This window comes from Acanthochromis polyacanthus, chromosome 10 (genome assembly GCF_021347895.1).
Source record: "Acanthochromis polyacanthus isolate Apoly-LR-REF ecotype Palm Island chromosome 10, KAUST_Apoly_ChrSc, whole genome shotgun sequence".
Classification (NCBI taxonomy): domain Eukaryota; kingdom Metazoa; phylum Chordata; class Actinopteri; family Pomacentridae; genus Acanthochromis; species Acanthochromis polyacanthus.
The window spans coordinates 29632820-29654545 of NC_067122.1; the positions used below are offsets into that span (position 1 = coordinate 29632820).

The 21726-nt window shown below is 40.8% G+C and overlaps 1 protein-coding gene across 3 annotated transcripts in view; it reads right to left on the minus strand.

Annotated features, from left to right (window-relative positions):
- The window catches only part of pigg (phosphatidylinositol glycan anchor biosynthesis class G), a 182196-nt gene extending 161419 nt beyond the window's left edge, over positions 1-20777 (minus strand). For all 3 annotated transcript variants that reach the window (XR_007944506.1, XM_051954047.1, XM_051954048.1), the window contains exons 1-4: positions 20358-20777; positions 20062-20267; positions 7693-7902; positions 5936-6124 (exon numbers count right to left, since the gene is read on the minus strand). Coding sequence is in view for 2 of the 3 variants with exons in the window: in XM_051954047.1 (XP_051810007.1) it covers positions 5936-6124; positions 7693-7902; positions 20062-20267; positions 20358-20511 (759 nt within the window). In the remaining variant the exon portion in view is untranslated. The remainder of the gene's footprint in view (positions 1-5935; positions 6125-7692; positions 7903-20061; positions 20268-20357) is intronic.
- Positions 20778-21726: the final 949 nt, after the last annotated feature.

Here is a 21726-nt window from a genome sequence, read left to right on the forward strand (position 1 = left end):
TTCTTTTAAATCACTTCTTAAAACCCACTTTTATAGACTCACCTTCCAATAAAGTTCTCATTTATTTCTCTTTTATCACTGTGTTCTACCTGTCAAAGCACTTTGTGAATGTTCTGCTGAAAGGTGCTATACAAAAAAGCTTTTATTATTATCATTATTGTTCTTGTTTGCTTGTGGGCCTATTTTGATTTCAAAGTCTTGCTGTTTTTTATTAGAGATTTATATATCTCTAATCTAAAAAATATTTTATAAAATTCTAAATTGTGAGTTATTGTTTTGGCTTCAAAAATGCAGGAAATCACTAAAAAGTTAGATTAAAAGATACTTTCCCCCCTCAGTTCTCAAGAGGGTATTACAAATAAAGAAGCTCAGAATACAGACCCCACTTTAGGAAGTCCTTTCACTACTGAGAATAAAATGTTTAATATTTCAATACTTCGTATGTTCACCTTTATTTCTAATGACAGACTCAGCCCCCCTCATCACTGAGAATACTAGTGTTTCCTTAATTTCTGAAACAACTTTCTCAGCAGCTGCAGGGGTTGTGTCGCTCTGACTTTCTCTTTAAAATACCTCAAATGTGTTCTATTGGATTGAAGTCAGGCAGCTTATTTGGCCAGGTGATAGTTTTCACTTGTTCCTTCTTTAGAAACTCGTGTGTGACTTTGGCACTGAGCTTTGGATGGTTGTTGTCCTCTTCTGCCTGCCAAGCTTCTGCAGACTGCAAGTCATACTGGCAGCAAAAATTTTGTGAGATCCATTTCCCAAACACTTTGTTGCACTCATGCAGCCTGATTTCATCACACTCTCACCTTTGTGCTTCACTGTCAGGACTGTAATCCTGATCAGGTTCACACCAAACATGCTGGACCCCATCAAAACTCAACAAATTCATCTTTTCTGTCTGACCAAAGAATGTGCTTCCAGTGCTCATCAGGTTGTTCGTGTTCTTCAGTAAAGTCACATCTTGCTGTTTTGTGCCAAATAGAAAGCAATCTTTGGAGGGTTTGTTGGATGTCATCAAATGTTATGTTCTGTTATTTATACTGTCTCAGCTTTCACAGAAGCTACAAGATAGCCTCTGAATTACATCTGAGGCATTTTCACACCTGTTTTGCAGAGCTATAATGTGAAAACAGCACACCTTGCATTTTAGGAGGATGGCTGGTTAGTGGTACTATGGCTCATTCTACACCTCCTGATTATGGCTGCAACTGAGTTTCAGTTGGTCACTAATCTTCCCGTATCCTTTTCCGACTTTGTGAAGCCTCACAATCTGATTTTTCAGTTTCTCTGGCAATAATCTTCCATGTGGAGCCATCACTTTATAACCAGATTCATGCAATTAGGCTAAATGTAAATCCAAAGTATGCTCTATTTTATTTCAACAATGAAGGCTTTTTAACTGGTGTACCTGTGATTTTGAGCCTATGTTTTAAAGATAGCCTTTCTAAAAGAATGTGTTTTTGAGGAGCTACTCTGCTTGCCAACTATGAAATAATGCAATTACTGAAAGATGATACAATTTTAATTCATTTGACATTCAGGTGACATTGCACAGAGGTGTACTTACTTCTGCTGCACACTGTAACAATCTAAACATTTGCAGCTTTGAAAATCCATTTAATGTGTCTCCCTTGCAGGGTTCAGATTCCTCACTTTTTCTGCAGGTCAGATTTAAGAAGTTTTACACTTCAGACAGCCGAAAGTAGAAAACCAACCTTAAAATCTGAAATATCAAGAAGAGAAGATTGAGGCCATGCGCTCTCCATTAACACAAAGGTCTGACTGAGGTCACTATGACCAGGAGGTCCTGTTTTCCAATCAAGTTTAAAGGAGAGTGTTGCGTCTGCCCACGCTGCAGGTAAAGCGTTTCTCTGCCCCTAATAAGAGCTAGCTGAAATGGGCGACTCGCATCACATTACAAATGGAACTTTGAGTGCTGTCATTTGAATGCTACGCTCCTTTTCTCTCCTGCAGCTGAAACCAACGTTGCTTTTAGCGCTTCAGGATGCAGCAGCTAACAACAGTCAGCTCACACCGCCAGAGAAACAGCCTGATATGATAAGATCACACCAGCCCGACATGTTAAAATCATGTGCTGATCAGAGAAAACATGGTTGCTTTTCTAGAAGCTTCTAAGGCATCCTGCCGGACCCTATCGGGCCGCGTCTATATTTAGGTCACAATGCCGCTGTAGAAAATAACAGGCACAGCTTTCATTAATGTGACTGAAACAAGACTTTCAAACACATTTCATTCAAAATGCTCACTGGGAGCAGCCCATACGAGGCACCACTGCCTGCCACACATAGAAAACATTTAACAGAATTAACAGCTTTTGGAATGCTGTGAAATGTTGCAGCAACATACCCAAATGATACCCTATCGTCAGCAAGGAGGGGAAGTTTACAAGGATGTGTACACTTGGCCTTTGTTCTCTCTGCCACATCAAATATATGAAAGCATGGGAAACACGAGGGAGGCTGTGGTATCATGAAGACACGACATGACAATCTAAATACAAGCTAAGTAGCAGAATGACAGCGAGGCAAAGCCCATTAGCAACACACACACAGACAGTGCAAAGACAATATGCATGCACAGCTGTCAGACCACACAGAGGGAAACAAAGGCACAAGACCTGCACACTGATTAAGCACAAAATTAAAGATAACACAAAGCTTAACAGTTTATTAAATCTGGAGGGTTGCTGCAACAGATAACGTAGTAAATGCTGGAAGCAGAACAAATTATGGGTGTAATTAGATGATTATCCAGGAACTGATCACCCCAAAATATTCACTGATAGCATCTTGTTAATATATCAGCTATTGATCATTACTTCATATTTGTATATTTTCCTTTCTTTGTTTTGTAATGATATTAACTACTAGTATAGCAGTGTTTTAACATCCCTGCAAACGCTAAATTTACTACTAAAAATTTGAAGCACGTCAAGTGTAATGAATGTTAATAGAGAGAAACAGATGTTGACAAGCAGCAGCTGAATTAAGCCCACTGACACAGAGCAAATCAGTCCAATTAACTGGAATCAAACGTTAGAAGCTAAGCCAATACCTCCAAACAGAGTGGGTAAATAACAGAGGTTTCAGTTGTAATCCTTCAGATTTTCATGAAATGAAAGTGATACTTTTCATTTTTAGCAACAGTTTTACAATGTATTGACATTCTGAAATGACATTTCTATATAATAGTTTCATTGCTGGGAGTTCACCATTCAAGCAAAAGGGACTCAACAAAAGATGCCATAATACCACCAATATTCACTCCTTTTGATTTTGTGACATTGAACACAGTTGTACAACTATTTTTAGTTCCACCGTAACATTTGCTGATGTATTTTGTAAATCTGTTGTTTTCATTATCAATAATGGGCCCACTGTTCTCTCATTTTTAAAATGAATTCTTTGTTCTACTAATCATGACAAATTAGAGTGATTTGGGCCTGAATAATTAATCAAAATATTACTGAAATTCCAACATGAATGAGGGAAATACCCAAATTGCAGGAGATGAAGGTAAAATGTGTCACAAAATACCACTATAAATGACGCACCGCAGTGCTAGAGATGATATAAATCATACTCCACAAATGATAACAGGATATGCTTGCTTGACCATTTGTAAAAATGACCATTCCCAACAGAATTGTGTGATCAAATACCACAATATCTGTCAAAACAATTGCAATATGATTTGTTTAACACATTATTTAGCCCCACTGTGAACTCCCACGACAACTGCTGTCATTATGTCTTTTCAGAACCTAAAGATAAGCAGCAAATGCTCACCACTGAGAAGCTGGAACTGGGAAATGCTTACTTGAAAAGAGTTTTCACAATAAAGTATCAAAACAGTTGCTTAATATTTTTGTGTTAATTCTACTAAGAAGGCTGACGTGTTAGGAGCACCTGTATTCATATGAATTGAGTAGCTCATTATGTTTAACTTAGTCAATACATTTTATCTGTCTGATGACTGGAACTTCAACAGAAACAAGAAAAGCACTCGGAGAGCGCAGTACTCCACCAAGGCTGCTCAGTTGTTGTATGATATCCAATGGATAATTCCAGATAAGTCCGCAGCGGACAATTTGTTGTAGGATCGCAATCATGTGACACAAATCTTTAACAAATCCGTGGCTCCAGACTATAAGCCACATCACTGCTAGAATATAATTAGTTCGTCCTTGTATCATTTTTGACCTTCCCTGGAAATTTTATCCAAATCAGCTGGGGCCTCATTTATAAAACATTGCGTAGGATTCATACTAAAGTTTGCGTACGCCGAAAATGCGAAATGGGCGTATGCCCTTTGCCCCTGATTTATAAAACTTTGCGTAAGCACAGCTGCATGCAATTTCTTGATAAATCACACACCAGCTGGAAGATTGCACAGGTGGATCCACCTCACATTCCGCCCACAACACACCCACATTTTACCATGAATGGTCAATGCAAAGTAACTCATGAATGTATCTGTATATAAATAAGCTGCTGATCCACGGCATTTCACGCAGCGCCGGCCGGCAGTCTTTTCACTGCTGTGCGTCAGGATGAATGAGTCATGTGTTGACCCAGGCCACCCTGCCACTAAATTTGCTATGATCATGTCCGATGTACAAATAATTTGTAAACTGATTGAATGTACATTTTTTCGGTTCACATAGACAAATTCATTTTCACTCGGGGGTTGTGGTGTGAAGCATGTGTGCCTGCGTGCCTGTACAGGGCTGATTAATGGTTGGACGCTCATCCCATTCGGCCGCATATGGATAAATAAACAAAATTCTTTACTTTTTTTTGCCTTTTTACTGTGATAGTTGCAGTGAAGAGTGACAGGAAATGGGGAGAAGAGTAGGGGGAAGACATACATAAAAGTGCCGCGTGCAGGAATCGAACCCGGGCCACTGCGTCGGAGACCACCCCTGCAAATGGGTCTTCTGCTTTCCCCGATGAGCCGTACGGACGCCGGGTGATCAGTAAACAAAATTATTTAATAAAGATCACCGCACCGGCCCCAGATGTGGACCGGTCCTTCGGTCAAACGACCGAATGAAATAACGTTCAATCCGCCCCTGTTGATATATGAACATAGTTCTGCAAATACAGTCGTCGGCCGAATGACACACTATATGAACATCTACAACAATGAGGGTTTATGATTATCCGGCTCTACAAGTCTAATATGTGATAACAATAAAGGTTTGAGATCAATCTGGTTTCAATTCGCCACTTCACCCTCCGGCACTGTCGTTCCTCTGTCTCCAAAATGTGCTTAAGCAAGCATCAAAGTTGGCGCACCGGTGCGCACATTCTCACGCCAAGTTTGTTTTAGAAATCACAACGAACACAGCGTACGCCACTTTCTACGCAAAGTTTGTGATTTACGCCCTGTTTTGTGCGTAAGCAAGCATCAAGAATCAAGGTTGGCGCACCGGTGCGCACATTCTCACGCCAAGTTTGTTTTTATAAATCACAACCTTTGCGTAGAAAGTGGCCCTGTTTTGTGCGTACACAAGCTTTATAAATGAGGCCCCTGGTCCGTTTTTGAGTGATGTTGTGAACAGACAGACAAACAGACTGACAAACGTACGCCAATCATCACATAACTTAACCACCTTCCTTGGCAGAATAGTGAAGGTTGATGGTCTACCATGAGCAGGCAATGAAGACCAAAACAAAAGCTTGAAATATGCTAAGAAGCAAATAGGATAGCAAAAATGCTGTTATAATTCTCTCTGGGGCTGCTAATGTGAGCTAACTAATCCTTCCACATTACATGCAATGTTCTAACCTGCTGCTCCTGCAAAAGCAAACACAATCTGAGCTGCTGTAGCCACAAAGAACGCAGTTGATGAGAGTAACAGAAAAAATAACATCATATAACACAGATAAAGAGAACAGCTCACCTTTGAGATGAGAGCACCGTGGATCTTCTTCAGGATGTCGTCCATCTCCAGGAGTTTAGGTTGGATGAGTGAACTGTGCGGCCCACTGATGTGACCGATGTGGTCCAGGCCCAAGTAGTGGAGGATCATAATGTCCCAGTCGTCTCTCTTCAAGGTGCTGTCCAAGTGACGAGTTACATTGTTGTCAACCTATACAGAAACAAGGGATTTAGCTACTTATATCAAAGATTTCATGTGATTATCCAAATCCAGCTTTAGAGAAAATTAAAACTGAGCTAACAGGGGGTTTAGTCAATCCTGTGACAATCCCACGTCAGGCAAAAGGCTCAGCACAGTGGGATTTATAAAGAAGCAGTTAAACAGAAATGTTGATGTGTTGGAAGCAGGAAAAGTTGACAGTGAAGGGATGAGAGCGACTTTGACAAACTGTGCGGACTTTGTAACTGGTTCACGGTATCTCCAAAACTGCACATCTTGTGGGGTTTCTATCTACGAAATGTATGCCCAAAGCTCAGTGATGTGCATGGGGAGAGAGCCAATCCTACAGAAGAGCTACTGTGACACCAAGTGATAAAAACATAAAGGCTGACTATAGAACGATGGGGCTGTGTAGCTGCAAACCAAAGTGCTCCTTCAGACTGCTGTCCACCACTCAAAGGTCCTACAATGGGTTGCTGAGCCTCAGAACTGGACCATGGAGCAATGGAAGAAGGTGACCTGGTCTGAAGAATCATGTTTTCATGTTTGTATTCATGAGTGTATGTTGTTTACCTGATGGCAGCAGGATGCGCTATGGGAAGGAAGCAAGCCAACGGAGCCAATGTGATGCTCTGCTGGGAAACTTTTGGTCCTGCATTCTTGTGGATGTTACTTTGACCTGAACCACTAAGCACTGTTACAGACCATATACGCAAATTCATAGCCTCTTTCAACAGCAAAACACTCCCTGCCACATTGCTAACACTGTTTAGGAACAGTTTGAGGAACATAAAGAGTTCAAGGTGTTGACTTGGCCTCCAAATTCTCCAACTGATCGTCTGGGATGTGCTGGAAAAGTCAGATCCACTGTGGTCCTAACTCACTACTTTGAGGATTTGGAAGATCCCACAGGACACCTTTAGAGGTCTGTGAGATTCAGGTCGGAGGGGGTTTGGCAACACTTAGAGGAGCTACACAGTATTAACCAGGCGGTTTTAATGTTGTGGCCAATCAATGAACATGAACAGTTTTAACAATCAGCTTCGTGATGTTGAAGAAATTTCACTCTTGGTTCTTCGAAGTTTGCTGTAGTGGTGTGTTTTATTGGTACTTCTGGAAATACGGTGGATTTACCAACACTGAGTATTAGTCTGCAAAGGTAATTCGACCCAGAGCATTTTCAGGGTACACATTTTATAGGAATATCAGAGGACGGATCACAGGGTAGGGAGGGGGCTGTATGTAACTACCAAGGAGAATAGTGGTGAATTTGTGGATGGTCGCTAATCAGTGACTGAGGTTAAGACAACAGAACAAAACAGTAATTGAATTAAAGTGTCTGGTAAACAATTGCAAATAGCAATAGGTGTGATAGCAAAAGGTAAGAGGGATCTGGCAGACAGTAGCACTTAATAAAATATAAAAGAACGTGACGCTAAGTGTCCATAGCAAAAGGTCTGGTATTCTCTTCATCAATGACTAACACAGAAATTTGCAGAACAATGTATCACTCTCATGTTATATAGAGCTAAAACCCTGGCTGTTTATCTCGTACATACCTCAGTGTAGTCGGACACAAAAAAGGAGGTGGTGCCATCGTACTCCATGAAGTGTTTCGGGAACAGGCGCACCCAGGTGTCGTCTCCATAGAAGACGATCCTCTTCCCTGCTGTTTTGGCCTGCCAAATGAGGTTGTCTTCCAACAGTGCAGGAGAATTTAGGTTCATTACCACATCAATGAAGCCTGGGATACTGCCAGTGGTAAGAGCCTGGGGAGGGATATGTTTTTGTCATTGTCCTTTGAACAATAATTGTCTTTTAATGGTGTTGCACAACCTTACAGTTTCATCATATTAACCCAGTTAATTAAGATTTGTGCTGCAGTAAAGTGTTCAGCAAAAAATAAAACTTTTTATTGTTAACAATCTTTACAGATAAAAACAACTGAATCAATCAAATCAGTCAATTTACCATTATTCTAGTTGGTCACTATATTGGTACATTTGAAACTAAGTCCCACACCCCCAAACCAATCTCCCCGCCACAAATGGAAAGCTGAATTAGGTTGATGGATGATATTTATGAAGTACAATTTCTACCGATTTCATCATGGAATCCAAAATAAAACAACACTGGCCTCCATTTGACTGACAAGGAAAACACAGCCTATTTTGGAAGTCAGGAAAGAGCGTGGCGCTCCGTCAAGGGGAGGGGGGAGTACAAAGGCCTTGTCTTTACGCACCGAAGGAGACATGAGATTGCAGATGCAGGCAGGAAACATTGTTTTGAACCCCCCCAATGAGCTGCCTGGAGCACAGCCTCAGATCCTCCGGGATGCTCAGAAATCCAGACTCAAAATCAGCGGTGACCGGCCTTTATTGTGCGAGGGCCCAGGTGCGAGAGGAAACCGTCGAGGGGGCTGTGCTGGCAAATTCACACTCATCTTTTTAAATCAACTTCTTAAAGCGTTATTTCATCCCTTTTATAGTTGGTGCATTTGTCCTTACATAGCCCTGTTTTTCCAGTTCATATCTATTTTGCTCATCTTATCAGGGTTTTATATATTGAAGCAATGTGTGCGTGGTCGCTATTTGAGCACCGCTTTAGCTCTTCTGTAGAAAACTCCTTCAAACAGCAGTAAACTAAAGATGTCGCACCCCCACAAACATGAGCAGAGATGCATCAACAATTGCGGCAAGCTTCAAAATCTTCTTTATCTCCCATCACAATTCCAATATACCCGAGAACATTATGTTTATATCAATGTCAGTCTTGATGTATGGAAACAAAATTCTCCTTTGGCAGTTTGAAATGTTCCTGTCACCTGTTTAACCACTAATAAACATACCCTACGACTGAATAATGTCAGAAGCCTTGCAGCTTTATGCGTTGATTTACAGGTACGATGAAAAAAATGCTAAAACTAGAAATTGGGGTTGGAAATTTGAGACCCAGCTTTGTTCTCGAAGCTCAATTATTCACCACTTCCTTCCTTGCCATTGTTTTGCTGCTGCCAGTGAAGACGCATGCTTCAGGAAGAGACACAAGGTTCTTCTTCAAACAGAGGATTTATGTTTTTTCTGCCTAAGCAGTCACACACAGGTAAAAAACCAGCAGCTCGGATAAAAACTGCCAGAAACACACATATCAATAATTCTACTGTGGAGATAAAGATCAGTTCTCCGTGACAAAGTTCATCTCAAAATTTCTTCAGATGCTAAAAAAAAACACTGAGAAGCTGCCCAAATGAATCAGCGACTCCTCAACATACTAATTAATGGCCCGCAGTATGTGTCTCGGCATGCAGCGAGCTACTGCTTAAATGTCAAATACAACATCAGTGGGGTATACAGACTCTCTCTGGCACTGCCATGAAACCTTGTAAAAATGCCAAAAAGCAGACAGAAGAGGCTGTGATTTCAAGCCCTCAAGCCTGGCAAAAGATTTTTCACTTTCCTTCTCCAGCACTTATTTTTCTTTTGACTAGTGAACCATTAACTTGAAAATCTTCTAGGCCTTATTACCAGATAATACCGGTGGAGGTGTTATGCACTACTGTGTTCATGCTACCCAGGCAGATAGCAGCCTTTTAAAACACCCACAGTGCTTTGCTGCGACTGTTGCGATTAACTGAATCCATCCAAATCCTGCACCTCGGTAACGTCCATGGACTGCTGTGCCTCCCAGAGTGAGTCTCAGCTGGCCTCATATGAACACAGGACTTTCTCTGTCATAGCTAAAGAGGAATCGTCAGATTTAGTGGAAAGACCCCCAGAGTGGTGTTTCTAGTATAACAACTGTGTGCTGCCTGGACTCAAAACAAAAGTAATAAACACAGAGAAGGAAATAGATACTAAACCCAACTGTGTGCCCGAATAAGCTTCCCAGTGAGTCGTGGTACATTTCTGCATGGAGTTCCACTATCAGACACAGTGGAGGTAGTGGAAGGACTAATGTATGTGTAAATTAATGTCTGAGCCACTGAGAGATTATGATTTAGGTTAGTTGGCTGTGTCATGGCAGTTAATTGGGTGCAATGCAGTGATAGCGGGCAGCCAAAGGCAGCTGGTCTGTGATGCCACCTACAGGTGCATCATTGAACTGCACTCGTTTGGATAACAGAACTTCTAAGTCACTTTAAGGTCACGCTGACCAGTGCAGCTGCTAAAAACCAAGCCGTGTGTCAGCGTGCCTCAGAGCCAAGAAGGCAATATGCTTATTTATGCGAGAGATAAGAAAAAAATAGCAGATGCCATTTATAACAGGCTGTAATTTATCTTGTTTATATCAGCTTCTCAATAAAACCAGAGCTAAGATCACAAACAGCAATCTTTAATCAATTCACGATCATTTTTTATTTAGTTTAGTGGAGGTCTGTGACAAGATACCACATAAATAAAGTAGGCCAAATGCTACATTTCCTCCTTACATGTGATTAACTGACCCGTCTGCAGGGCTGCAGATGAGTCGGTGTGCTCTCACCAAGTCTACAAATCAGACGTGCATGTTTCCGAGGAAGGTGCTGCTTGTCCACACTATAAACCTGCACCTGCACCATAAACCCTTCATGCATCTGCTTCTAAATCAGATTTCACTTTGAATTTCCTCTGCTATCGATTTCCTCCTGGCCTCCCATAAACAAAAATCTTTTAAAAAGGCTTCACTTTCAGGCCTGTTTCCTATTTTTTCCCCCCTGCTTTCTTCAAGGCCTTTCCCTCCGTCATCTTTCTCTAAACCCATGGATTATGGTGAAACATCTGTCTCTCTGTATGTCCACCTCAATCTGGCTGCGCTGTGCGCGGTCACCCTTCCTCCACATCATCAATGACACACTCCGCTGCCTGACAGCCGGCATCAACTCTTCTTTGACAGTGAAATCTGTTGGAGGTGCTGTTTTTCATCCATTTACAGACACTTAACTTGTTTCGAGCGCATTTCAGTGTGCTCGCTTCTACCGCTCAGTAAGTGTGAAGACAATCATTATGTTTAATGTAGCAGCAAAATCATTCAACCTCCACTGGATGAGAAGTGCACCTGTAGATCATTACATTTTTCTATTATACAAACTCAGCTTAATTAACTAAACGGCAGAATAACACTCATAGTGGAAATTAGTAGAACAGAGTGCTGCCTAATTGTCCTATTATAGATTCATTGTTTAGTCCTTGAGAAAACTAAAAATGTAATCTGGCTAAAGTCATAATATACATTAGCCAGTTTTTTGTCCTGGCATTGTACAGGCTGGACATGTTGGTCTCACATTGGAGATAACTGGACATATTTAGGCTTTTTCTAGTCAGAAGTGCTTCTCTTTTGTGAGCGTTTGCTGTTGTTCTCTGTCTTGTCTGAAAGAAAAACTTTTTTGGTCAGAAAAGACAAAATTTTATGTCTTCCTCTTAGGCTTTGTTATATATGCAGCTGGTATATTTGCATTGTTTTCTCACATTTCCTGACAAAACAATTAAATCAATTTTAATTACTTTCAATCACACTGAACGAAAAAATATTAAATATTCATGACAAAATAAGTGCAACATTAAACATCTCTGAATCATTTATCAACAGTCTGCAGCTAAAAAGCTCTGTGAGCTCTGTGTAGGTGGATTGATCCGATTTAATTGAGTGATCAAAGAGCCCACCAGTCCTCCCTATTTATATACAAGGAGGAAAGGAAAGTGATTACATTGTTGTGGTAAATTACAAACACTACCATTCAAAAGTTTGGGGTCACTTAGAAATGTCCATACTTTTGAAAAAAAAAGCAGTTTTTCTTCAATGAAGATAACATTAAACGAATCAGAAATACAGTCTAGACATTGTTAACGTGATAAATGACTATTATTTTTAATGGAATATCTCCATAGAGGTACAGAGGAACATTTCCAGCAACCATCACTCCTGTGTTCTAATGTTACATTGTGTTAGCTAATGGTGCTGAAAGGCTAATTGATGATTAGAAAACCCTTGTGCAGTTATGTTCGCACATGAATAAAAGTGCGAGTTTTCATGGAAAACATTATCAACAATTTAATCAAAATTACCTGCACTTAAACTGAGCAGTTTTGATACATTGCCTTCTGTTCTGATAATCTTTCACAAGCATTTGTCATCATTATTGACATTTTATAGTAGGGCTGATCAATAAAATATATTTCATCATCACAGGGATATGACCATGTGCAATAAACTCATTACAAAAGATTGACTAAAAAAGAAATAAAACAGAAAATATTGATAAATTCCACTCAGCTTGTGACCATTTATCCTCTCTAGATATGCCGGTCATGCATTCACACCATCTGACGGATGAAGCTCCAGCTAGCTGTCACTAGTCCTCACATTAATTGGTGCCGTAGAAGAGTAGAAGGGTGAGGAACATGTCAGAGATGTTTGTGCTGAGTTTAGCGGAGAGTTTCTTAAACACAGACGGGGAAATTAAGCTTGAATTACTTACAGTTACAATGATTTATTTAAACTCATGTTCTGTAGAACTGGTTTAGTATTCATCAGGGCTGGACAATTCATCAAATTCAAATCAAAATCTAATTTGGAAACAATACAATTAGCAACTCTAAATGGCTGCAATATATAACATATCATGAAAGGCTTTTAAGTAACGAGACTAATGCTGTAATTTGACTTTATTTTCTTTGAGGATATTTGAACTTTTAAGGGTTGTTTATGTTGCCCACTGACCAATGTGTGGTATCTGTTTTCAGGCTTCACGCTGCGGTTTGACTGACATACACCCAGTTTTATTATTTATTAACCGACTTTGTACATTTTGCAGCACCTCTAACCCGGCGTTTTAACTGTCTTGTCAACAGTTTTAAAATTTCATGTTTTTGTCCCGGTGTGACAGTCATATTGCAAATGCACAGTGAAGAAAATACTGACAGAAAAGTTGACAGATTATTGCAATCGGTCGTGAAAATCTCTCTTAAAAATTTCCCTCAGATTGTTCAGCCAATGTATTTAGTTGTTCAATAAAAGCATTTTTAAATAATACTTTTCATTTCTTTATTCACTGGATGCAGATTATCCAGTATTTAGGATCTGTGCTAGCAGTGGATCTATTAAAAGAAGATTAACTTTACAGCTAATATTCACATTTTATGATTCATTTATAGTCATACTGTCTTTGCATTATGAAAAAACACATTGTAGAAGTTATTGATATCACGCAGGCCTATTTTAAAGGTTAAATGATAAGTTACTCTGCCAGGGAATGTGGCGGAGTTATGTGACGACTGGCATTTGTCTGTCTTTCTGTGAGCAACATTACTCAAAACTGGACCAATGGATTTGGAGGAAATTTTCAGGGAAGATCAGAAATGACACAAGGACCAAGTGATTAGATTTAGCAGCACAGCGTCACTGTAACCATGACAACAAGTAAACGCTACATTAGCTGTCTGCTGATGATCACATGATTGTGATCCTACTACAAATCCACCACTTTAGACTTATCAGGACCTATCCGTTGGAAACGATACAAGGAACAACTGATTAAATTGTGGGGGTGTTTCTGAGTCCCATCAATTCCCGTCACCCGCTACATATTTAGGTCACATGATTCGGTATCCGTCCATAACGTACACATGCATAACACATGCCTGTGCTCAGCGTAAGGTCATTTTGTTCGTGGATACATCGATATTAAATGAACACATTCTATGTAGCTGTGATTTCTGTCACAAATCTTTTCAACAGTTCATCCATTCTAAGCGATACGACTGACTAGCCTTGGTGGAGTACTGCACTCTCCGAGTGCTTTTCTTGTTCATTTATTTAAAACAAACAAAATAACTCTACAAAAACAACATATTGATATTGTGGAAAGAACTGGAAGCTATCCTCTACAGTGCACTACACTCAGTTGGCTCAGGCTTCAGAAAAGTGCATGTGATAGTGCTGCAGGTTGCAGCTGCCACTCTTCACCACTCATCCTGCTCACTGTTTTTAACCCTGTCAACTCACACATGCTCTTTGCCACCATCACTGACCTGAGTATCGCTGACACTGCACTCTCAGAGCTACCTGTCTGACCACATTTATGAGACATCACTGAGAAGGATTCTGTCCACATTGTGGATTGTCGGCAGCAGGCTTCTCCTGGGCAGACTGTTGGCTCCAATATTCTTCTGTTACAGCAGCTTGACGCTGGCAGCACATCCCCATTCCTCCCACCACTGCTAAAGCATGAATGTTTGTGTTTTATTCTGCCTTCTGACACTCAGGCTGAATATTCTTCTTCACCTGACAACTTCAGCGAGACGTCTTCCCCTCAGCTCAGTACTACCCAGCACCCATACAGCATGGACACGACTCAGCTGCTCTCTTTTTTATCCAGGAAAATCATTCTCTTTGCAAAATCTCTCCAACACCACTGACAACAACATACTGATTCTTTCCCAGTCTGCCCACAGCCTTACTGAGGTGCAGCACAACAAACTGTAATGCAAGGCGCACATGACTTGACTGTAATTCCCTCCTGGCTCTGCTCCCAAAATACTCTCATCAGGATGACACATCACCCGAATGTGACAAGACACCACGTTTTCACACTTTCCAAATTCCGACATCTAACCCTATTTTCACTTAAAGGCTGAAAATTTTGCACCTATTTCAAAATGTTCCACACATTTCCCTTTTTCCATGCTTATTTTGGCCTCAAAGGGATTTTACTGGCAACACTTGCAGCATTAATACTGACCTGGATGAAATATCCATCATTAATAAATCTAAAGGTTTGATTTTTTTTTTTTTTACTGCTTACTTTTTTGTGTCTACTCTTTTCTGCTGTTAAATGACTCAACAACAAAAGCACTCAGAGAGCCCAGTACTCTGCCAATGCCGCTCAGTTGTATCATTTCCAGTGGCTGAAATCCTGAACAAATTCATGGAGGTATTACCGCACTATAGAATGCAGACATTTAATATAGACGTACCCACAAACAAAGTGACCTTGTACAGGCGAGTGTTATGCATGTGTACGTTATGTAGGGACACCGAATCACGTGACCTAAATATGTAGCGGGCAGTGGGAATTGAGGGGACTCGGAAACACCCCCACAATTTAATCAATTGTGTCGCTATCTCGCAATGATACAGAAATCTTTAACAAATCCACGGATCCAGACTATAAGCTGCATCACTGCCAAAATCTAATCACTTGGTCCTTGTGTCATTTCTGACCTTCCCTGAAAATGTCATCCAAATCCGTTGGTTTGTTTTGAGTAATGTTGCTAACAGGCAGACAGACGGACAAACAGACGTACCCTGATTGCAACATAACTCCGCTGTTTCTTGGAGGAGTACTATATTTTTTCAGTGGTGAAAATTTACAGATGTCGGCTGTGCATTAAGATGCATTCATGTCAGCTTTAATGTTACAATCTGAAGAGCAAGTAAGTAAGACGCTGTGGTTCTTTTATCTAAATGCGACACAAGCAGGAAAAGTTAGCAAAGGAATAACGCGCAGTAAAGATCCGACCGGTCAGCTTTAGACTGACTAGATATTCTTTTCTCAACTACAGTAAAGTTTCACATTGTTAAAAGAAAGCTACAGTTTAGTCACTCGCTGATAGAACTGCAACATACAAAACACATCCAACACAGCGTGGTTTAACAGCATCACAAACTGTAACCTCCAATGTGCTTCTTAAACTGAATTTTCTAACATGCTCCAATAAAACCTGAACCTGTAGGAGTTACTGCAGAGCTGCTGTATCAGTCTGCATTAGACTAGAACAACCATAAGGTCAGCCCGACATAATGCAGTCCTGACATTACTCCCCAGACAGTTCCACCACATTTCACACCATGACACAAGTGACTCATTCAGGTGGCTTTTAATAAACACCTGGGACTCCCCATCAGTCAGTTAGAGTCTATGAAGCCCCTTGGACGAGAAAGAAGAGAGAAGTGCAGTTGCCTTTTACTAAAGCACCAAAGATCATTTCAACAAGGTGCTCCAAAGCTGTGGGACAGCCTAGTTCTAGCGATTCAAAGTTCCTCCTTCACTGACTTTAAGAAAATGTCTTAGAAAAATCTCAAGCCATAGAAGTTTTGAAGAGCTTCTAGTATTTCAGAATGGTCCTGATTTTTAGTATTGCATATTTACTTTTCATATTTATTTTTATACTTTGTTCTAATGATCTAAAATCCTGTTTAACCATATAATAATATTTTAGATATTATATACACACCGATAAGTCACAACATTCTGACCACTGACAGGTGACAGTGCGACCTGATAAATCCTAATCAATCCTGCCTACATGTCTGGGATAATTTATAAGTCTATGTAATTAATGAAGCTACTGCTGTTGTTTGCTGTGTGTAAATGTGAGCGACTCCCTTGCTTTGAAGATTTCTGCTGGTTGATGCAGCAGGTATTTAATAAACTCAGAGGAAACAGTCCTAAACAGTTGGAAGCAACAAACAAAATCTCCTCCTGTTAACTTTCTATCAAACCCCAGATTGTATTAATTACTGGTGAGCATCTTTAGTCTGTCCTGTTACCTGGACATTGTAATAGATGCTAAATTATTGTAGAAACTGCAGATCTGACTCACATGTTCAGGTCATGCATGAGTCTCACGGAATATTGAAGATCCTTTTTTTTACTTTATATCCAAGGTACTGGAACCACCCCTGGCTCCTTCACCCTTCACCCCAGACAGCCATCTCTGGCATCCCCGAGGAGGGTATTAAACTGACTGCTAAACAACGTAACATAATCTCTTTTGCTCGTCGCTTTATTCTTCTATGGAAAAATCAATCACCTCCCTCAAACTTCTCTTGGCTTTGGGACCTAATGTCATTTTTGAAGTTAGAAAAAATTAAATTTGCTGTCCGTGGCTCATCTGAAAACTTTTACAAACACTGCCAACCTCTCATCTCCCTTTTCGGAACACTGCAGTCCATTTCATCAGACCAGGGTCCCACAAACAGAACCAATGGATGCAGACAGGTTCAGGATTACATGCTGGGTGACTGTGCATGGAGGTATGCTCACTTTTCCTTATTATCTGTTCCTTTTTTTTGCTTTTTTATAGATTAATTTAGATATTTTTTCATTGTTCTTATTATCTTTTAAGTATATGTAGATATCATTTTACATTATTTAATTTACTTATTTTCATGTTTCTGTAGGGAGAGAGGGAACGGTTGTGGAGAAGGAGAGGGAGGGGCAATTGTTGTTTGGGGGAAAAAAGAAAAAACATGAATCTGTACCAATATAATTTAGTGTTTTCATTGACTTGATTGATCTGATCCTTTAACAAATTATTACCAGGACATCCATTTAACTATTTCAGGGGAGTCAAACATGTGGCCCACGGGCCAAAACCGGCCCACCAGAGGGGGTCCAAATCCAGCCTTTAACTACATTTGCGAAATTTGTAATATTATAAATTTAAAATAATTCCTAACCCGTGACAAGTTGTTTTGATCATGAAGTAAAATACAAGATTGTTCATTGTTCTTTTCATTTTTGTAATATTTTGCCTCGTTTTTGTTTTCTGTCTTTTTTCGTCTGATTTTTATCATTTGTCTCTTGTTTTTGTTGGTTTGTTACCAGTTTTTGGCGTTCTGCGTTTTGCTTTATTCACTGTTTCAAGTGTGGTTTTTGTTGTTTCGTTTGATGCTTTTCATTTTTGTCGTTTGTCCATTTTTGTTTTGTTTCATGTCGTTTGTCTCATTTTTGTCATTTTGTTTCTCGCTTTTCTCGTTTTGTGTCTAATTTTTGTAATTTTGTTTTGTTTTTAAAGTAAAATAGTATATTATTCAGTTCCAGATACCTCTGACTAAATGTTTGGTGTCTTTGTAGATAAACTGTGATCTGTAAGTTTTTATTTGTAAATGATACAGTGAAACATAATGCTGTTGAAACTGAATTTATTTTTCTTAAGAAATTTCAGGCTGTTTATAATGTTTTGTAAAAAGATAATTCTTATAAAGCGAACATTTTCACAAGGTACATTTCTGCACTAAAATAAAGGAAAAAATTGGAGTTGTGGTTATTTATAGGTTATTACGCTGATTTAATTGATTACTGGAGATATATATGGCATTTTTTTCACAACTTAAGTTGAAGTAGTTTTCATATTTTGCACAGACAATGTTTACATTTGGAAAGCCGTGTTGCATTTGAAACATATCGAATGGGACATCACAATAAAATTAGGCATGAGGTGATAATTCCACCAAAAAAATTTTTTTCTTTGTGTCTGCATTTATTCTCATTGTTTAACTCCATGGAAGGGGTGTCAACACTTTATGAGATTAATGCATATTCTAGTCTTGCAGCCAATATCTTATTATTTAGTGCATGCGTGTGACCATCACCAGCCCTCCCTGAAAGCTAAGCTGACACTCTTTATTACATTTCCCTGTTTAAGAGCCAGGGAGGGCAGTGCTACACCTCAGTGGTGATGTGAGGGGAAACAAAGGGGTGGACAGGACGAGAGGGGATGGACAGGGACAGGGACTAGCAAGCAGTGCTATTACATCTGAAGAATATCAGGTGTTGTGTTATTCCCAACTAATAATTACCCATCAATAAGACAAACAAGCAAACACATACACAAGAGAACAGAAAACCAAACAAACAATAAATAAATAAATGAATAATTAGCCAGACAGTACTAACCACACCCACACCATAGTTGTGGGTGTCATGTTAGTATAGAGTGGAATAGGCCAGAAGATACTAGAGGAAGATACTAGAGAAAAGGAGAGAGGGTTTAGTGTGAGATTAGACTCTGGAGAGAGTCTCAGCACATTCCGGCGGGTCCCATCACTGCTCAACAGCGGAACTCGACAGGAGCTGGTGGGACCTGAGCAAACATGCACATGCAAGTGTGAAAGACCCCGAAGCCCAGAACAGCCATCACAGCAATGCAGTGCCAAGCCGACAGGGCACCCCCCCACAGGCCGAGGAGCCACGGGGCAGCGCCCCCAGACAGCAACCGGGGCCACCGCGTACCACACGGACCCCGAAGACAAGAGGGCGCAGCTACCGACACCCCCAGCACGCCAGAACCGACCCAGGCAGCCCGGGGCAAGAGGACCCACCCGCCACCCGCGCACCGTGGTAGTGTAACCCTGAGTGTCATGTGGTGCATTAAAAGTGGGGAGGCTGGGGGGGCGTCAGCCAACCCAGACCTACCCCCAAGGTGAGTGTGTGTGGTGAATTAAAAAAAAGATTGGAGAGCAGGGGAGGCAGGCAAGAGGGTGATGAGGGGGAGACAGGGCCGTATAGCCCTGCCACCCGCCCCACCACAGTGCCCATCGTTCCCACCCCCACCTGCCCTCGGGGCCCTAAATGTTGTGTCCCTATATGTGCCTAAAGGTTGCTATTTACAGTGAGGTGTGAAAAATGTGAAGTGCACAATCAGAGGCAGTCTGGTGTGGATCCGGCCCAAGAGGACAAAGCAGTGGGGGAGGCAGGTAGCAAGACCACTGGTACCGACGCTGAGGGCCCCCAGAGCCAAGAGGCAAGGGACCTGGGAGGGCCCACACGAACCAACTGGCCCAGCTGGCACAGGAACCCCCCGGGAGCTAAAATTACACCTAAAATTAATTAAATAGTCAACATATATCGGTATCGGTTGATATTGGAATCAGAAATTGAGAGCTGCACAACATCGGCATATCGGTTATTAGCAAAAAAGCCAATATTGGACATGCCTAAAATAAATAACTGAAAAAATACCTCTGCTATACTAGCAATCCAACTTCAACAAAAATAGCTGTCACAAACTTACAAAAAACTAACAAAAAATATTTCTTAGTTCTAGTTTAATTTGGTGGCCCAATGAAAAAACAGGACATTTTCATCACTTTATAAAAACACCAGGACATATCCTGGAAAAACTTAGCCCAAACCCCACATCAGAGACATCAGGGTGACCTCCTACCTTGATCCTTGGCATGGTGACTGTAGGCGGTCTGGCCTTGGCCACAAAGCTGTGAGATGAGCCTCTTTCCACCACATGTCTGGTGTAGGGCATAAACATGCGTCCACTGGGTCCAAACACAAAGTCCTCTCTGAGGGCATCCACCAACATAACAACCACTCTCTGAAACAGCGGCTGAGGGAGGCGAGAGGAATTGGGGGAGTTGCCTGTGACAGAAGGAACATATTTTCTGAGTTGTAAGAGATTTAAGTCTCTCGGAGCTGGGTAGAGGAGATATGATGCTGCTGTGTGCTCACCTGTCAGCGGCTCGACGGGCAGATCTGACAGGCTGCTCTTGGATGAGAAGGAAGACTTGACAGGTACAGGGAAAAAACCCCGCAGGAACAGGGCCACGCCGATCACTTCAAATATTAAAATAAACGAGGCAAACACAGACGAACGGACTTTCATGGTGCTGCTTGGTTGGTTCAAGGAAGGAGTAAGTTCAGCTAGTGAGATAACTCGCTAACAAACAACCGACTTTCTGCACAGAGCAGCAGCCGTGACATCCCATTTCACACCGACACACTATCAAAAAACATTTTATAAAGCTAACCTTCTCTGTATTTAAAAAAAAAGTGCCCCTAAGTTTTATATTTATGGCCGTAATTTGGAATTAAAACCACTAATACCAGTTAGCGCTGTAGCAATTCATAGCGACTTCCGCGTTGACAGCATGAAACTACGGGTAGTGCGGAGAACCAAAAGAGACCAAATCGCTTTTTTTAAACAACGAGATTCAGGACTGTCAGTGTAAAAATGTACCTGAATACAACTACTGTTATTCAGCAGCACGTAATAAAGTTTTAAATCTGACATTAGTTGGTTGAATCTTAGTATATAAAATATATATAAGCAAATATATGAATTGGATTTTAAATAGGCCACTGAACAATGTAAAGTGTGTATTTTTCTCTAATTACCAAGGGAAATCAGTATGCAGCCCTATCAATAATTATTAGACTACCTGTTAGTTTCTGATACAAAGTTTACACATAAGGCCTTCAATTTTATCACAGTGGTTAAACAATTGCAGTCAGTCTTCCATCCATCCATTCTCTATACACCGCTTTATCCTCACTAGGGTCGCTGGAGCCTATCCCAGCTGACTCGGGCGAAGGCAGGGGACACCCGAGACAGGTCGCCAGTCTGTTGCAGGGCTACATATACAGACAAACAATCACACTCGCATTCATACCTACAGGCAATTTACAGTTTTCAATTGACCTCAGCATGTTTTTGTATTGTGGGAGGAAGCCGGAGTACCCGGAGAAAACCCACACATGCACAGGGAGAACATGGAAACTCCATGGAGAAAGATCCCAGGCCCACCCTGGAATTTGAACCAAGGATCTTCTTGCTGCAAGGTGAAAGTGCTAACCACTACTCCACTGTGCAGCCCCTGAACAGGCTAAAGAATGTATATTGTTTTTACATTAACCACCAGAGAAATCAATATCAGACCACTTGTTTCTTTTACAGAGTCTACACAGCAGGCCTTCACCACTGATTCATTTTGTTTGAATTATGCAAAAGTGCTTAATATAAACATTCCCCTCTAAAAGTGTTGAAACAGTGAGGGCAATTCCTTTATTTTTGCTGTAGACTGAAAACATTTGGGTTTGA